Source organism: Mytilus californianus, unplaced genomic scaffold (genome assembly GCF_021869535.1).
Source record: "Mytilus californianus isolate M0D057914Y unplaced genomic scaffold, xbMytCali1.0.p SCAF_4, whole genome shotgun sequence".
Lineage (NCBI taxonomy): Eukaryota > Metazoa > Mollusca > Bivalvia > Mytilida > Mytilidae > Mytilus > Mytilus californianus.
Genome location: NW_026262690.1, coordinates 28,611,017 through 28,629,897, shown reverse-complemented (window position 1 = coordinate 28,629,897; position 18,881 = coordinate 28,611,017). Strand labels below are relative to the sequence as shown.

Here is an 18,881-nt window from a genome sequence, read left to right as displayed (position 1 = left end):
GCACAAAGGAAGTAGTGCTCAATAGAAATCCGTATGTAGTTTATTATCCCCTGTGCTTTTGGCTACGATGTCAAAGAACAATTGTATGAAATATTTCATCGCCGAAAATCGGTAATTACAAGTCGTTTATATTTCCCAAATGGCAAAATGCGCAGGAATATTGTTCATGTACAACAAATCTCTATAATAGAGAAATAAAGTAATATAAGTGGGCGGTAATTTTTAACTTATCTTGCCAAATAAGGTTGTTGATATTTTATGAATGAAACGGATGCGGAAATCGACGTTGATGGGATGTTTTAAGTAATGTGGACAACTCGTCCCCGAGACAAGTCGGACCGAATCCACTCAAACCGTCTAAGAAGACAACTTTGACCGTTTGTCAAATTTACTTAGGGTTTCATAAAATATTAGACTAACATGTCTAGCGGAGCCATTAATCTTTTGTTTGTGCATTGGGGTATATTGAGGGGTATTTGGAGGGGCCTGAAGAAGGGAGGGATTTACTATAGAACCCTATGGGATTTTATTTTTTTTAATTTTAAATTTTCAAATGAATATTTCTCAAAAACAGTAAGTGATAGACACATGCAGTCTTCAGTAATGAGAACAGGACAATAAAAAAAATCAACCAAAATATAGGGTGAGTCCCTGGGGGTCATCCCAACCCCCTTCAATTTGAAAATGTACTTTTATCTTGTAAACCGTCGACATCCGCACCCCTAAACAATATATATACTTGTATGGGACAATAAAACAAATCAAATGAAAATAATTTGGAGGAGTCCCGGGTGTCTTCCTTACCCCTCCTATTGGAGAACTTGGAAATAGTCCAGATCCCCACCCCTAAACCATATATATTCATGTATGGGACAATAAAACAAATCAAATGAAATATAGGGGGAGTCCCTGGGGTCACCCCAACCCCTCCTGTTTGAGAACTTGGAAATGGTTGAGATCCCCACCCCTAAACCATATACATTCATGTATGGGACAATAAAACAAATCAAATAAAATATAGGGGGAGTCCCTGGGGACACCCACCCCCTCCTGTTTAAGAACTTGTAAACAGTCAATATCCCCACCCCTAAACCATATATATTCATGTATGGGACAATATAACAAATCAAATGAAATATATGGGGAGTTCCTCGGGTCACCCCACCCCCTCCTGTTTGAGAACTTGGAAATGGTCGAGATCCCCACCCCTGAACCATATATATTTAAGTCTCCCAAACAAAGTTTGGAGACTCATTGTTTTTGCTCAGTTCTTATTATTTTTATTATTCTTCTTTTTCTTTTTCTTGAAAACTTGTAAACGGTCGAGATCCCCACCCCTAAACCATATATATTCTTGTATGGGACAATAAAACAAATCAAATGAAATATAGGGGAGTCCAGGGGGGTCACCCGCACCCCCTTCTTTTTGACAACTTGTAAACAGTCAAGATACCCACCCCGAAACCATATATTTTCTTGTATGGGACAATAAAACAAATCAAATGAAATAAAAGGCGAGCTCCCTGGGGTCACCCCCACCCCCTCCTGTTTGAGAACTTGTAAACGGTTGAGATCCCCACACCTAAACCATATATATTCTTGTATGGGACAATAAAACAAATCAAATGAAATATAGGGGAAGTCCACGGGGGTCACCCCCACCCCCCCTTTTTTTTTAAAACTTGTAAACGGTCGAGATCCCCACCCCTAAACCATATATATTCTTGTATGGGACAATAGAACAAATCAAATGAAATTTCGGGGAAATCCCCTGGAGTAACCCCCCCCCCCCCCCTTTTCTTTTTGAAAACTTGTAAACGGTCAAGATCCCCACCCCTAAACCATATATATTCTTGTATGGGACAATAAAACAAATCAAATGAAACAAAGGGCGAGTCCCCTGGGGATCACACACCCCCCCTTGTATTCTTACCCCACCCCCCCCTTCAATTTGAGAATGTGCTTTTATCTTGTAAACGGTCGAGATCACCACCCCTAGACCATATATATTCCTGTTCGTCATTTCAAGAAGATTTGAATGACATACAGGGTTAATCCATAGACGTCACTTATGCATATCACAAACCAATTTGTACTGGACTTTGCCCAATGTCAGGCGACCATGGGAATGACGAATTATTGGAGCTTTGTTTGGGAGACTTCGTAACAGCACCCTGTCACAATTATTTCTTGTCATGTATTGGACAATAAAACAAATCAAATGAAATATAGGGGGAGTCCATGGGGACACCCCACCCCCTCTTGTTTGAGAACTTGTAAACAGTCAAGATCCCCACCCCTAAACCATATATATTCATGTATGGGACAATATAACAAATCAAATGAAATATGTGGGGAGTCCCTGGGGTCACCCCACCCCCTCCTGTTTGAGAACTTGGAAATGGTCGAGATCCCCACCCCTAAACCATATGTATTCATGTATGGGACAATATAAAGAGTCCCTGGGGTCACCCCACCCCTCCTGTTTGAGAACTTGTAAACGGTCGAGATACCCACATCTAAACCATATTTATTCCTGTTCATCATTTCAAAAAGATTTGAATGACATACAGCGTCAATCTCCTAGGTGTCACATATGCATATCACTTTACTAGACCAAACCAATATAAACTGGACTTTGCCCAATGTCAGGAGACCATGGGAATGATGAATTATGGGGGCTTTGTTTGGGAGACTTCGTAACGGCATCCTGTCACAATTATTTCTTGTTTATTATAAAATTTTATTGATGCAAAAAATGAGTCTAGGTTAATTGAATTTACTTTAACTATTAATAAATTATTTCTGGGCCTATACTAATTTTCATTTATGGCTCATTTTAAAGAAAACATATAAATCTTTCAAGCAGTGTAAAGCCCGAGAATGTTTGACCAACTGTTTTATAATCACCTGTCATTTTATTCCAAACTTGGTATGAAGTAACATCATACATAAGGGGGTGAAGATGGGGGTCATTTACATTGATATATGAGTTGCTTTTGAAAACCTTGATGAAATATTAATTAATTTGCCTTAATAATCAATTCATTAAATGAACATAAATGTACAATATACGAATGTTTAATGTTTGTTCTTTCAAATCTTGAAAAAAAATTTGAAGCAACACTGCCACAGTTTTCATAATTACGTTTGCCTTGGTTTTTGGTTAACTGCCTACAGCGCTTACAGTGCTTTGATTTTATTTACTGTAATCAAGACCAGAAATCCTTGTGTAAAAATTCCAGTGCATATGATAAACACTAGCTAAAATATATTACCGTACACTAAAGCAATCCCAGATTATGAAGACGACAACAGACCCATACCATACATTTGTTATGTTTTAGTTCTTAAAATATGTCACATTTTTCTTTTTTAATTGCTTCTGGTAAGAAATATATTAATTTGAAATTACGACGACAGACACATACAGATTATACCGTTACGATATTTCAGAGTTTAAAGTTGCCAAGCGCACAAATCAAAGCAGATTTGTCACTGACCTCATTGTTGTCCAATGAAAAATTAGTATGAAAAAGTATGGGAAATATGCTTATAAAACTATTGACCAGGGTAATAGTCTTTGAAACTATTGACTGGCAAATAGTCTGTGGAATGAAATAGCACAAATATTTCATTCTTTTTTATATAGAAAAACACATACTGAGGTATAACAAGTCACTAACAAGAATGTTGAAGAACTTGTTTACTGCCTGAATACCGCAAATTGCATATTCCATTCAAATATATTTTTTACTTGAATTTGAATTAAGTTTAAACAATACCAAAGGGTTTGTTCTTTTTCTATATACTAGTGCTCACCCCGGTATTTTCAAGTAGCACCATGGGATTTTGAATAGCACTGTTTTCGTAAAATTATAGCACCACATTTACAGTCATGACAGTCTACTATGAATACAATTAAATTGCACCATGCATAGTAAAAGATGTGGCACTATGTGTAACCATACTACATTAAGGCCCTGGGAGAACACTGTTTATCTATTAAAATGTACAAGCATGACAAGCAAAAATGGTTTAAGATGGATTAAAGATGTAAGTTGTACGTCAATAATGCACATAAGATGATATTAGAAAAACAGAAAAGTATCAGAATAAATTGAAAGATAAAAGATAACAACAAACCATATGCTTGGCTTCAGGGAAATAAAAATAATCTAAAATCAAATTACTTGACAAACTGAAGAGTATATGTGACTAATGACCACAGAACCAGATTGGAAAAAACACCAATAGAGTTCCTTACTAAATGATAAGATTTTAATATATTTTTAATTCTGATACATTGCTAAATTGGTATATGATTTGATTATTATAAGAAAAATTTTATTATCATCAAATCATGTTTAAAAAAGGTTGGTGTTTCATATGCTGCACAAATGAGAACTATTTTTATTATGCCCCCACCGTAGCGTAGGGGGCATTAAGTTTTACCCTTGTCTGTCTATACGTATGTACGTACATATGTACGTCCCAAAATTGGTTTCCATTCTCTAACTTTAGTTTGCCTCTTCCAAATGTTAGGAAACTTATACACAATGCTTATTACCACAAAACACAGATCAAGTTTGAATTTTGGTGGCGTCACTTTTATCGTTCTAGAGTTATGCCCCTTTACAAATGGAAAAATTGCTGAATTTTTCGTTTCCGTTCTCTAACTTTAGTTAGCCTCTTCAAAATGTTAGGAAACTTATACACAATGCTTATTACCATCAAACACGGATCAAGTTTGAATTTTGGTGGCGTCACTTTTACCGTTCTAGAGTTATGCCCCATTACAAATGGAAAAATTGCTGAATTTTTCGTTTCCTTTTTCTCTAACTTTAGTTTGCCTCTTCCAAATGTTAGGAAACTTATACACAATGCTTATTACCACAAAACACAGATCAAATTTGAATTTTGGTGGCGTCACTTTTACCGTTCTAGAGTAATGTCCTTTTACAAATGGAAAAATTGCTGAATTTTTTGTTTCCGTTCTTAAACTTTAGTTTTCCTATACCAAATGTTAGGAAACTTATACACAATGCTTATTACCACAAAACACAGATCAAATTTGAATTTTGGTGGCGTCACTTTTACCGTTCTAGAGTAATGTCCTTTTACAAATGGAAAAATTGCTGAATTTTTTGTTTCCGTTCTTAAACTTTAGTTTTCCTCTACCAAATGTTAGGAAACTTATACACAATGCTTATTACCACAAAACACAGATCAAGTTTGAATTTTGGTGGCGTCACTTTTACTGTTCTAGAGTTATGCCCCTTTACAAATGGAAAAATTGTTGAATTTTTCGTTTCCGATCTCTAATTTTAGTTTGCCTCAACCAAATGTTATGAAACTTAAACACAATGCTTATTACCACAAAACACAGATCAAGTTTGAATTTTGGTGGTGTCACTTTTACCGTTCTAGAGTTATGTCCCTTTATAATGTTATATGCAAGCAGGGGCATCATCTGTGTCCCATAGACACATTCCCCATTTATTGTATGTTGTCATGGTTGTGTCATCTTTTGTAAATACTCATCTCCTCTTTAACCATTTGTCAGAAACCTACATAACTTACATCATGTACATGACCCTTCCACCATTATTGAAGTTGTGCAACATGTATTTTTATACGCCCGTTTACGGGATGTATTATGGTATACCATTGTCCGTCGTCAACATGTCGTACACTAACTCAAAAACGTTTCAACCAACTTTGATGAATTGTTTATATCTATTGACGTGAGCTCCCTTTTGATTTTTATAAATTTTAGATTTGACGTTTCCAAGATATGGAGTTTTATTCATTAAACTAGAGGCTCTCAAGAGCCTGTGTCCCTCACCTGTATCTACTGTGGGTTTGGAAATCATGTAAAATAAGGTTAAAATGATATAGATACCCTAATAATGATTGAGGCCAAGTTTGGTTTAATTTGGCTCAGTAGTTAAATTAAAAGCAGAAGATTTTTGAAAAGATTTACAAAAATTACCAATAAATTGCAGAAAATAACATTAAAGGACAATAACTTCAATAAGATGTCAATTGCCAATTGGTCATGTTAACTTATTTGTAGATCTTTCTTTGCTTGATATTTTTGCTGTTTACAGTATATCTCAATCTATAATGATGATTAACAAAAAACAAAAAATTTCCTTTCCTCTGCTTCAAAATTTATTTCACCCTGCAGGGCCTGTATAATGCTGAAAATGCCTTTAAATGTTTTTATGGAACACCCTTCAAAAAAAATTGGGGCAGGGGTTCCCCTGACCCTGACTAACCCGGGTCTGGGGGGCATTCAACCAATATAAGTATGCTGAAAGAAAAGATATAATAATGATTTATAGAAAAAGAAACACTGAATAATTCTGAATACGGAACATATCAAGGAGAAATTATAAGCACCCCACCCCTGACAAAATTGCACCCCCTGGAAAAAAAATCAAGTCATCCCATTGTAGTCTTACAATAGTTACTGAAGACCCCTTATCATTATTCAAATTAGTTTTCAAGTTGTGACCATTTAAAATTGTTTTTTTACATTTTTCCCATAGACTTCTATAGTAAACCCCTATGTTCTATTTTTACCAATGGGGACCATGTTGGTTGTAGGGCAGGGTCATCGGATACATTTTTCAATCAAGATACTCTAATAATAATTGTGGCTAAGTTTAATTCCGTTTGGCCAAGTAGATTAAGAGGAGAAGATTTTTGTAAAAGATTAAAAAAAATTATGAAAAAAGTGAAAAATTTACTTTAAAGGGCAATAACTCCTTAAGGGGTCAATTGACAATTTTGGTCATGTTGACCTGTTGAACATTTGAACCCCGTTAGATTTGCTCTTAATGCTTTAGTTTCAGAGATATAAGCCAAAAACTGCATTTTACCTCTATGTTCAAAATTTATACGCCCGTTTACGGGACGTATTATGGTATACCATTGACCGTCCATCTGTCTGTCCGTCCGTCCGTCGTCAACATGTTGGACATTAACTCAAAAAAGCTTTAACCAATATGCATGAAACTTTAGTGAATTGTTTATATCTATTGACATGAGCTCCCTTTCGTTTTGTATAAAGGAGTAGGTCCGTTAAGGGCCGATTTTGGCCTCAAATTTCAGGTTCATCTGATGAAAGATTTTGGACACTTTTTATACGACCGCAAAAAAATTTTTGTGGTTGTATATTGGTATGACGTCGTCGTCATCTGGCGTCGTCCGGCGTCGTCCGAAGACACATTGGTTTTCGCACTCTAACTTTAGTTTAAGTGAATGGATCTCTATGAAATTTTACCACAAGGTTCAATACCACAAAAGGAAGGTTGGGATTGATTTTGGGGGTTATGGTACTAACAGTTAAGGAATTAGGGGCCAAAAAGGGGCCAAAAATAAGCATTTTTGTAACTTCCAGACATAACTTGTGTGTTAGTGTATGGATCTCTCTGACATTGTACCACAAGGTTCCATATCACAAAAAGAATGCTGGGATTGATTTTGGGGGTAATTGCCTCAAAATTTTAGGAATTAGGGGCCAAAAAAGGGGCAAAAAACAAGCATTTTTCTAGTTTCATAACAATAACTTGTGTGTAAGTGTATGGATCTTTCTGAAATTGTTCTACAAGGTTCCATATCACAAAGGGAAAGCTGGAATTGAGTTTCGGGGTAATTGCCGAAACGTTTAGGAATTGGGGGCCAAAAAGGGGCCAAAAATAAGCATTTTTCTAGTTTCCAGACAATAACTTGTGTTCAAGTGTATGGATCTCTCTGAAATTGTACTGCAAGGTACCATACCACAAAGGGAAGGCTGGGATTGAGTTTTGGGGTGATGAATCATAAGGGGGTTCAAAAAATTTTGGGGGGGGGATTTTTTTTTTTTTCCTTTTTTTTTTCTTTTAAAATTTTCCATTTTAAGTTGGTTATTTCTGATTTATATTTAAAAGCAAATAATAATGATATGGAAGGAGATACACACCAAACAGGATGTGTAAATTATTATATAATAAGTATTGTGCAATAGCAAGAAATTTTCAATTGCGCAGTATTGCACAATAGCAAGAAAACTTCAATTGCACAGTATTGTGCAATAGCAAGAAATCTTCAATTGCACAGTATTGCGCAATAGCAAGAAATATCCAATAGCACAATATTGCGCACAAGAAATTGTCAATTGTACAGTATTGCGCAATAGCAAGAAATATTTAATTGCACAGTATTGTGCAAAAGAAGATACTTCGTATAAATTGCTTATTTCTTGACCAATTTCAATGGGGTTTTATTCTTGAATTCTTGGGTTTCTTTAATATGCTGAATCTAACCGTGTATTTAGTTTTTGGATTTTGGGCCCCGTTTTTAAATTGGTCCACATTGAGGTCCAAAGGGTCCAAAATTAAAGTTTGTTTGATTTCATCAAAAATTGAATTATTGGGGTTCTTTGATATGCCGAATCTAACCATGTATTTAGATTCTTAATTTTTGGTTCCGTTTTCAAATTGGTCTACATTAAAGTCCAAAGGGTCCCAAATTAAACTTAGTTTGATTTTAACAAAAATTGAATTCTTAGGGTTCTTTGATATGCTGAATCTAAACATGTATTTAGATTTTTGATTATGGGCCCAGTTTTCAAGTTGGTCCAAATCGGGGTCCAAAATTAAACTTTGTTTGATTTCAACAAAAATTGAATATATGGGGTTCTTTGATATGCTGAATCTAACCATGTATTTAGATTTTTGATTTTTGGGCCGCGTTATCAACTTTGTCCACATTGAGGTCAAAAGGGTCCAAAATTAAAATTTGTTTGATTTCATCAAAAATTGAATTCTTGGGGTTCTTTGATATGCTGAATCTAACCATGTATTTAGATTTTGGATATTGGACCATAATAGGTGAATGTCCAATTTAAAATTTTTAAGTTCTTATATAGACCACATTCATTCTGTGTCAGAAACCTATGCTGTGTCAAATATTTAATCACAATCCAAATGCAAAGCTGTATCAAGCTTGAATGTTGTGTCCATACTTGCCCCAACTGTTCAGGGTTCGACCTCTGCGGTCGTATCAAGCTGCGCCTTGCGGAGCATTTTATTAAACACTTAAGTGTCTGTCTACTTCAGTCGATTCAATTACTTTATGTGAAAGATTTGAACTGATTTAGTCATTTCAGTCGATCAAATTCAAGCTTAGATATGAAAAATCTATCAAATATGCCATAATATGTTCATTTTCAGATGGTTTTTGTCAAAAATGAAAGTGGCCACATCCGTGTTCACTCTCAACCTTTATATATGTTATGTATTATCATCAAATACAACTTACATTTAAATATTAAGAATGAACACAAATGCGGCCACTTCCATTTAAGATGGAAACCGTCTAAAATTTGGATTTTTATAAATTTTAGATTTAACGTTTCCGAGTTATGGGGTTTTATTCATTAAAAAAGGGGGGATTTTCCATTTTTTATACGCCCGTTTACGGGACGTATTATGGTATACCGTTGTACGTCCGTCTGTCCGTCCGTCCGTCCGTCCGTTGTCAACATGTCGGACATTAACTCAAAAACGCTTTAACCAATTTGCTTAAAACTTTGGTGAATTGTTTTTAAAGGCAGTGCTTTAATGCCTTTCTAGTTGCCGGGTTAATCCTTCCTTCCGCGATATTCAACTTATCTACGTGGGGGGTCATTAAACTCTAAGTAGATCCGGAAATGTTGAATTCTCTCCTCTTCTTATTGCGATATAAAATGTTTTTTGTTTCATTTCATTTACATTGGGAATTAGAGAAACGATCATTGTGTTTTGTTAGTTTTAAAAACTTTTGATATATTAGTATTTTGCATTATAAGCAGTCAACCGATTGACAAACTAGAATTATTTGAATTCCGTGTGGAAAGAGCTCGGGTTAATTTCGAGTGTTATCTGCAATCTAGATGTTTATAAATCATTTCAGTCGTTGATATAATAATTAAAGGTCGACTGAACATGAATTATATTATACAATTTAAAGCGCATTTCTGTTTATGCACGTGAACCCGTCTAACGTTATGTTCGCAGTTATATAAAGTAGCAAATTATCGTTCCTGAATAGGTGGCGCCGTGGTAGCGGATCCTGTTCCTCTTCTTCCGGTTTCTGCACTGTGCAACTATTTTAGTTATATTTTTAATTAACGATGCCAAGTACTTGTTGTTGTGTACCTGGATGTCATTTAAGAGGAGGACATGCATTTCCAAATGACTTAAAAAGAAGGAAAAGTTGGATCAACGCCATGGCCCATACGCAGATTGGACGAGAACACGATGATATCGTGGAGTCCATCTCAATCAGCTGTTGTTTGCAAGGCACGTTTTACTGAAAAAGACTACGTGCAGGAAACTATTCATGGTAAAACTCTATTTTCTTTGTGAAATATATAGTTATATATGTAATCGCCATGCGAATAAACCAAAGTCTGTTTACAACCGCAATTATCGTTTTAGAATAAAAGGGGGTGGGTAATTCAAGACGTCATAATTTTTTGGATTACGATTCAATGTGATCTGTTTGAGATTTTTTGGTGATTGCTACAATTATAATGATTTCTTACAAGAGGTATATCATACTGAGAATTATTTTAGCAGTAATTATGCTAATGTAGTAATGACAGGAATGCATAAGCTATGCCTCATAGACTTTCTTGAAAAATATCAATGACAATGTTAACAGGAACAAAACAATGACATGCTCTCATCTATATTATAGTTATTTAGGTACAAACAATGTACGTTTGTTGCATAAGTCTCTCATTGTTTGTACTTTGGATTTACATAACATACATTGAATCAGGCAAACATAGTTTTATCCAGATTGTAATGAATAAATCTAGTTAATATTTCGCCAGGTAGTACAAAGTATACATTGCTAATGGAAGTTCATTTAATTATAAAAAAACTAATGTTTTATAACCTTTTTCAGGGCGCAAACCCACCATACAGAGACTTAAGTCTACTGCAATTCCCAGCCTATTTTCCTGGACCAAGCAAGAAACTGAATCGTCCGCAAAAAGAAAAATCAGGGCAGTTTCCTGTGAAAACAAAAGAACTAAACTTGATGAATATTGTAGTAGAAATCTAGAGGAAAGTTTCGATTGTAAAGTTGGTTTTCCTGAAGAAGTCATTCATACTGCAGAAAGGATTTATGACTGTCCACCACCACCTGCCGAGCTAATGTTGAGCTTCACAGATGGAATTACGCAAACACCATCAATGCCTATGTTTTTAACGGAGAATTTTGAAATGAAGACACGTGACACAGCCATGCATTTTTATACTGGTTTAGAGTTGTATACTAAATTTTTATTTGTTTTGACCACACTTGGTCCAGCAGCACATTGTTTGAGATGCATATATTTTCAAATTGATAGGGTGTCAGTTGAAAATCAGTTTTTTTATGACTTTGATGAAATTGAGGCATCATACAACCAACTTTGAACTGTCTAGATTCTAGATTGAATCTAGTGTTAAGAATATTGTGTATACATGGATTGTTTTTATGTCTAAACAGTGGTGTGAGGCTAACACTTGGCCATCTAGTGGTTTAGTCAGGTATTTTTCACCATCCAACTTCAAATTAAAGTTTCCTACGACTTGGATTATTATTGACAGCACAGAATATCCCGTGATAAAACCTAAAGCTCCTAGAGCTCAGGCAACCTTTTCATCAAATAAAAACAGAAACACTGAAAATTCTTGAATGTTCGACACCTGGTGGTTTAGTCAACTATGTCTCTATGTCACATAGAGCGAATTATTGGACTTGGCAAAACATACAAAATTCTAATAAATCCTATGAATGGAACTGAAACAAAACTTTCATCTGAAATAACATTTAGTTGTTTTATGTTGTGTAATTTGGACTTGGCAAAACATACAAAATTCTAATAAATCCTATGAATGGAACTGAAACAAAACTTTCATCTGAAATAACATTTAGTTGTTTTATGTTGTGTAATTTTAGAACTTGTATTGTGCCAAAGGATGCATAAATAAAAGTGACGCAATGAATTTTGTTCTGATATATATATATTTACAATTACATGCACATGTAAATTGTAATGCATATAAAAATAAGGAGATGTGGTATGATATTCAGTGAGTTTATCAAACTAAAGTGCATAAGAAATGGGTTTAAGCAGTTACAGGTGTTACTGTCACCGTACAATCTCCAACAATGAGAAAAACTCGTAACCTGTAAAAAATTTCAGAGATCTTACAACTAAGTTTTGTTGTCTCACCTTGACTTTGGTGAATTTTTTATATCTGTTGATGTAAATATAAAAAAGAAGATGTGGTATGATTGCCAATGAGACAACTCTCCACACATGCACAAGAGACCAAATGACACAGAAATTAACAGCTATAGGTCACAGTACGGCCTTCAACAATGAGCAAAGCCCATACCGCACAGTCAGCTATAAAAGGCCCAGAAATGACAATGTAAAACAATTCAAACAAGAAAACTAACGGCCTATTTTATGTAAAAAAATGAACAAATATAACAAATATGCAACACATAAACAAACGACAACCACTGAATTACACTTTTATAGGCTTCTGACTTGGGACATGCACATACATGTACATACAGAATGTGGCGGACTTAAACATGTTAGCGGGATCCCAACCCTCCCCCTAACCTGGGACAGTGGTGTAACAGTACAATATAAGAAAGAACTATAAAAATCAGTTGAAAGAGGCTAAACTCATCAGATGGATAAATACAAATACAAGTGGACGTGGTCGGGTAGTTGTACATCCAAACAACAAAAAGACACTAAGTACAAATCTGAGAGTACTCGCAGTTACTGACAGCTAGTTCAAAGCCACTAACAACTGATAAAAAAATCTTGCATCTAAGACTAAATTATCAATCCGTAAGCTCCCTTTAGAATTTTATAAATTTTAGATTTTACATTTCTGAGTTATGGGGTTTTATTCATTAAAAAAGGGGGGATTTTCCAGTTTTTGGACAACAACTCAAAAATGCTTTAAGCAGATCACATGAAACTTTGGTGAATTATTTATAGCTATTGATGTAATCTCCCTATTGATTTTCATAAATTTCAAATATGACATTGAGAAGAAATTGAACTTTATTTGTTTATAGTCTGGCAACAGATTTATTAAGTATTGCACAACAGCACAGTGTATTGCACAACAGCAAGAAATCTTTAATTGAATATAAATTCAATTCATATAACCGATTTCAAGTTCATTGACTACATTTATTCAGAAACTATAATATGTCAAATATTTAATTACAATCCAAATTCAGACCTGTATCAAGCTTGAATATTGTGTCCATTTTTGCCCCAGCAATTCAGGGTAGTACCTCTGCGGGTGTATCCAGCTGCGCTCAGCGAATCAGTTTATTTCTTAATTAAGAACTCCTTTTTATACGACCGCAAAAAAATTTTTGTGGTCGTATATTGGTATGACATTGGCGTCGTCGTCCGAAGACACATTAGTTTTCGCACTCTAACTTTAGTTTAAGTGAATGGATCTCAATGAAATTTTAAAATAAGGTTCAATACCACAAAAGGAAAGTGGGGATTGATTTTGGGGGTTATGGTACTAACAGTTAAGGAATTGGGGGCCAAAAATAAGCATTTTTGTAACTTCCAGACATAACTTGTGTGTAAGTGTATGGATCTCTCTGACATTGTACCACAAGGTTCCATATCACAAAGGGAATGCTGGGATTGATTTTTGGGGGTAATGGCCTCCAAATTTTAGGAATTAGGGGCCAAAAAGGGGCAAAAAACAAGCATTTTTCTAGTTTCATGACAATAACTTGTGTGCAAGTCTATGGATCTCTCTGACATTGTATCACAAGGTTCCATATCACAAAAGGAATGCTGGGATTGAATTTGGGGGTAATTGCCTCCAAAGTTTAGGAATTAGGGGCCAGAAAGGGGCAAAAAACAAGCATTTTTCTAGTTTCATGGCAATAACTTGTGTGTAAGTGTATGGATCTTTATGAAATTGTACTACAAGGTTCCATATCACAAAGGGAAAGCTGGAATTGAGTTTGGGGGTAATTGCCCAAAAAGTTTAGGAATAAGGGGCCAAAAATAAGCATTTTTCTAGTTTCCAGACAATAACTTGTGTTCAAGTGTATGGATCTCTCTGAAATTGTACTGCAAGGTACCATACCACAAGGAATGCTGGGATTGATTTTGGGGGTAATTGCCTCCAAATTTTAGGAATTAGGGGCCAAAAAGGGGCAAAAAACAAGCATTTTTCTAGTTTCATGACACTAACTTGTGTGTAAGTCTATGGATCTCTCTGACATTGTATCACATGGTTCCATATCACAAAGGGAATGCTGGGATTGATTTTGGGGGTAATTGCCTCCAAATTTTAGGAATTAGGGGCCAAAAAGGGGCAAAAAACAAGCATTTTTCTAGTTTCATGGCAATAACTTGTGTGTAAGTGTATGGATGTTTATGAAATTGTACTACAAGGTTCCATATCACAAAGGGAAAGCTGAGTTTGAGTTTGGGGGTAATTGCCCTAAACGTTTAGGAATTTGGGACCAAAAAGGGGCAAAAAAACAAGCATTTTTCTAGTTTCCAGACAATAACATGTGTTCAAGTGTATGGATCTCTCTGAAATTGTACCGCAAGGTACCATACCACAAAGGGAAGGCTGGGATTGAGTTTTGGGGTGATGAATCATAAGGGGGTTCAAAAAATTTGGGGGGGGGATTCTTTTTCCTTTTTTTTCTTTAAAATTTTCCATTTTAAATTGGTTATTTCTGATTTATATATAAAAGCAAATAATAATGATATGGTTTGAATAGGTAAATTAATTTTTTTTAAGTATCTTAGACCACTTTCATTCTGTGTCAGAAACCTATGCTGTGTCAAATATTTAATTACAATCCAAATTCAGTGCTGAATCAAGCTTGAATGTTGTGTTCATATTATTTCATTCATAAATTACTTTATGCTTGGAAATATAATTTTGCTTGGAGTTGAAAGAGTTGACATGTTGCAATGTACATTTACTCTACATAGTTCTATGGTACCAAATCAAAAGTTTATATAAAGAAAGAAGTCAAAGGTTTCCCATCATAGTTTAGTTACATACATTTTTTTTTAACCTGAGGTCGTTGAATATAGATCATTATATAAATGAGGAGATGTGTTATGATTGCCAATGAAAAAACTAAGGATTTTCTTATCCAAGGAATAGATTACCTTAGCCGTATTTGGCACAACTTTTTGGAATTTTGGGTCCTCAATGCTCTTCAACTTTGTACTCGTTTGGCTTTGTTACTATTTTGATCTGAACGTCACTGATGAGTCTTATGTAGACGAAACACACGTCTGGCGTATTAAATTATAATCCTGGTACCTTTGATAACTAATTTGACTATAAACATAGATAAAAAAGGTACAAACTGGACATAATGCACTAGTTCATAAACAAGTGAGAACAATCGCCTTCATATAGTGCTCAGAATATGACATTCATAAAACTTATTCAATATCATTAGAGAACTCTAAATCTTAAATACTGAAAGCCACCTCTGATAAGTACACTGTACTATGCAAGATAATGATGTAACTGGACTTAAAATACACACAACCTGTAATTAACTGCCTTTACAGCGCTTTCGTGCTTTGATTATCTATTGACATGAGCTCCCTTTCGTTTATTATAAATTTTAGATTTTACGTTTCTGAGTTATGGGGTTTTATTCATTAAAAAAAGGCGGATTTTCCAGTTTTCTGACAATAACTCGAGAATGCTTTCACCAACTTGCAAGAAATTTTGGTTAATTGTTTATATCTATTGACATGAGCTCCCTTTGGATTTTTATAAATTTTAGATTTTACGTTTCCGAGTTATGGGGTTTTATTCATAAAAAAAAGGGGGATTTTCCAGTTTTGGGACAATAACTCAAAAATGCTTTCAGCAGTTCTCATGAAACTTTGATGAAACGTTGATATCTATTGATGTAAGCTCCCTTTAGAATTTTATAAATTTTAGATTTTACATTTCTGAATTATGGGGTTTATTCATTAAAAAAGGGGGGATTTTCCAGTTTTCAGACAAAAACTCAAAAATGCTTTCAGCAATTCGTATGAAACTTTGGTGAACTGTTTATATCTATTGATGTAAGCTCCCTTTAGAATTTTATAAATTTTATTTGTTTATAGTCTGACAACAGATTTACTAAGTATTGCGCAACAGCACAGTGTATTGCACAACAGCAAGAAATCTTTAATTGAATATAAATTCAATTCATCTAACCAACTTCAAGTTCTTTGACTACATTTATTCAGAAACCTATGATAGATGTATGTCAAATATTTAATTACAATCCAAATTCAGACCTGTATCAAGCTTGAATATTGTGTCCATTTTTGCCCCAACTGTTCAGGGTTAGACCTCTGCGGGCGTATCCAGCTGCACTCAGCGAAGCAGTTTATTGGACAATAACTCAAAAATGCTTTCAGCAGTTCTCATGAAACTTTGGTGAATTATTTATAGCTATTGATGTAATCTCCCTATTGATTTTCATAAATTTCAAATATGACATTGAGAAGAAATTGAACTTTATTTGTTTATAGTCTGACAACAGATTTACTAAGTATTGCGCAACAGCACAGGGTATTGCACAACAGCAAGAAATCTTTAATTGAATATAAATTCAATTCATATAACTAATTTCAAGTTCTTTGACTACATTTATTCAGAAACCTATAATATGTCAAATATTTAATTACAATCCAAATTCAGACCTGTATCAAGCTTGAATATTGTGTTCAAATTGCCCCAACTGTTCAGGGTTTGACCTCTGTGGGCGTATCCAGCTGCACTCAGGGAAGCAGTTTATTAGCCTTGGTGGCCATCTTGGTAGGTGGGCACGGTCATCTGATACATGTTTTAAACTAAATACCTTAAGGATGATTTAGGCCAAGTATGGTTTAACTTGGCCCAGTAATTTCAGAAGATTTTTGTAAAAGATTACAAAAATTTACAAAAGGGCAATAACTCCTTTAAGGGTCAATTGACAATTTTGGTCATGTCGACTTATTTGTAGATCTTACTTTGCTGAATATTTTTGCTGTTTACAGTTCTATCTAATATAATATTCAAGATAATAACCAAAAACTGCAAAATTTCCTTAAAATTACCAATTTAGGGGCAGCAAACCAACAACAGGTTGTCTGATTCGTCTGAAAATATTAGGGTAGGTAGATCTTGACCTGATGAAATTTTTACCCCATGTCAGATTTGCTCTAAATGCTTTAGTTTCAGAGATTTAAGCCAAAAACTGCATTTTACCCCTATGTTCTATTTTTAGCCATGGCGGCTTTCTTGATTGGTGGGTGGGGTCATTGGATACATTTTTTAAACAAGATACCCTAAGGATGATTTAGGCCAAGTTTGGTCTAATTTGGCCCAGTGGTTTCAGAGGAGAAGATTTTTGTAAAAGTTAACGACGACGGACGACGACGACGGACACCAGTTGATGAGAAAAGCTCACTTGACCGTTTGGGTAACACTGTTTTAGGTTTGTGGTTGCAGTTTTACTGGTGCTATGATCTATCTAAGTATTTTATGGTAACACTGTTTTAGGTTTGTGGTTGCAGTTAAACTGGTGCTATGATCTATCTACATGATCTATGTTTTTTATGGTAGCACTGTTTTAGGTTTGTGGTTGCAGTTTTACTGGTGCTATGATCTATCTACATGATCTAAGTATTTTATGGTAGCACTGTTTTAGGTTTGTGGTTGCAGTTAAACTGGTGCTATGATCTATCTACATGATCTATGTATTTTATGGTAACACTGTTTTAGGTTTGTGGTTGCAGTTTTACTGGTGCTATGATCTATCTACATGATCTAAGTATTTTATGGTAGCACTGTTTTAGGTTTGTGGTTGCAGTTAAACTGGTGCTATGATCTATCTACATGATCTATGTATTTTATGGTAACACTGTTTTAGGTTTGTGGTTGTAGTTTTACTGGTGCTATGATCTATCTACATGATCTAAGTATTTTATGGTAACACTGTTTTAGGTTTGTGGTTGTAGTTTTACTGGTGCTATGATCTATCTAAGTATCTTATGGTAACACTGTTTTAGGTTTGTGGTTGCAGTTTTACTGGTGCTATGATCTATCTACATGATCTAAGTATTTTAAGGTAACACTGTTTTAGGTTTGTGGTTGCAGTTTTACTGGTGCTATGATCTGGCAGTATGAAGGAATGAGGTCATATGCTACAAAAATCAAGTTGGGGAATGATCAATCAACCAATAATTTACAGTTTCTAAAGAATTTTGGTTTTAGACAGCATGTAAGTATTCATAACTAACACTTTATATATAAAAAAATGCTTGATTTATAAATATATATACCAATTTGTCTTTAACCATCAGTTGACTCATAATTGTACGTGGATGATGATTGTCAAGCAATTGTAGCATTTTGAGAATTAACTTGAATACCAGGATGCATAAATAGAAACTTTAATTGCCAAATTGAAAAAAAAAGAAGAGCATAAGGTTAAAATGTTTTGAATTAGCATTTATTTTGAAGTTTTTAAGCTTAGATAAATAAAGATTTTAATCAACCTTCTTCCTCTGATCCTCAGTACAAAAAAAACATTGCAAGAGAGCATAAATTGGATTTTATCAATTAATACCAATTCTATTCTCTTTTTGTATAAGGGAGAACATATATACAAGCACATGATTATAAAATAGTTTTGGCTCTTGTATATTTTTACTAGTAATGTCATAATACAACATGTTCATATATATTTGAAATCGCTTTGTTGTAATTTTATATACATGTATTGCCTTTTCAGTTTTGTGACTTTTCTAATCA

At 34.6% G+C, this 18,881-nt stretch overlaps 2 protein-coding genes across 2 annotated transcripts in view; both read left to right on the top strand.

The window, feature by feature from the left end:
• Positions 1-18,881, top strand: part of LOC127737871 (presenilins-associated rhomboid-like protein, mitochondrial) — a 43,819-nt gene that overhangs the window by 4,539 nt on the left and 20,399 nt on the right. Inside the window, exon 3 of the mRNA XM_052248818.1 lies at positions 18,211-18,348. Within this exon, the coding sequence (XP_052104778.1) occupies positions 18,211-18,348 (138 nt within the window). The remainder of the gene's footprint in view (positions 1-18,210; positions 18,349-18,881) is intronic.
• LOC127737872 (uncharacterized) lies at positions 10,133-12,035 on the top strand. The gene is made up of 2 exons (XM_052248820.1): positions 10,133-10,377; positions 10,948-12,035. The coding sequence occupies exons 1-2, from the start codon at positions 10,293-10,295 to the stop codon at positions 11,460-11,462; spliced, it is 600 nt and encodes a 199-aa protein (XP_052104780.1). The 5' UTR covers positions 10,133-10,292; the 3' UTR covers positions 11,463-12,035.

What these genes read in the sequence shown, in the direction of transcription:
- LOC127737872 (XM_052248820.1), top strand. Translation starts at nt 10,293, where the DNA reads ATGATATCGTGGAGTCCATCTCAATCAGCTGTTGTTTGCAAGGCACGT. An exon ending in CGTGCAGGAAACTATTCATG is followed by an intron (nt 10,378 to 10,947) that starts GTAAAACTCTAT and finishes AACCTTTTTCAG; the next exon opens with GGCGCAAACCCACCATACAG.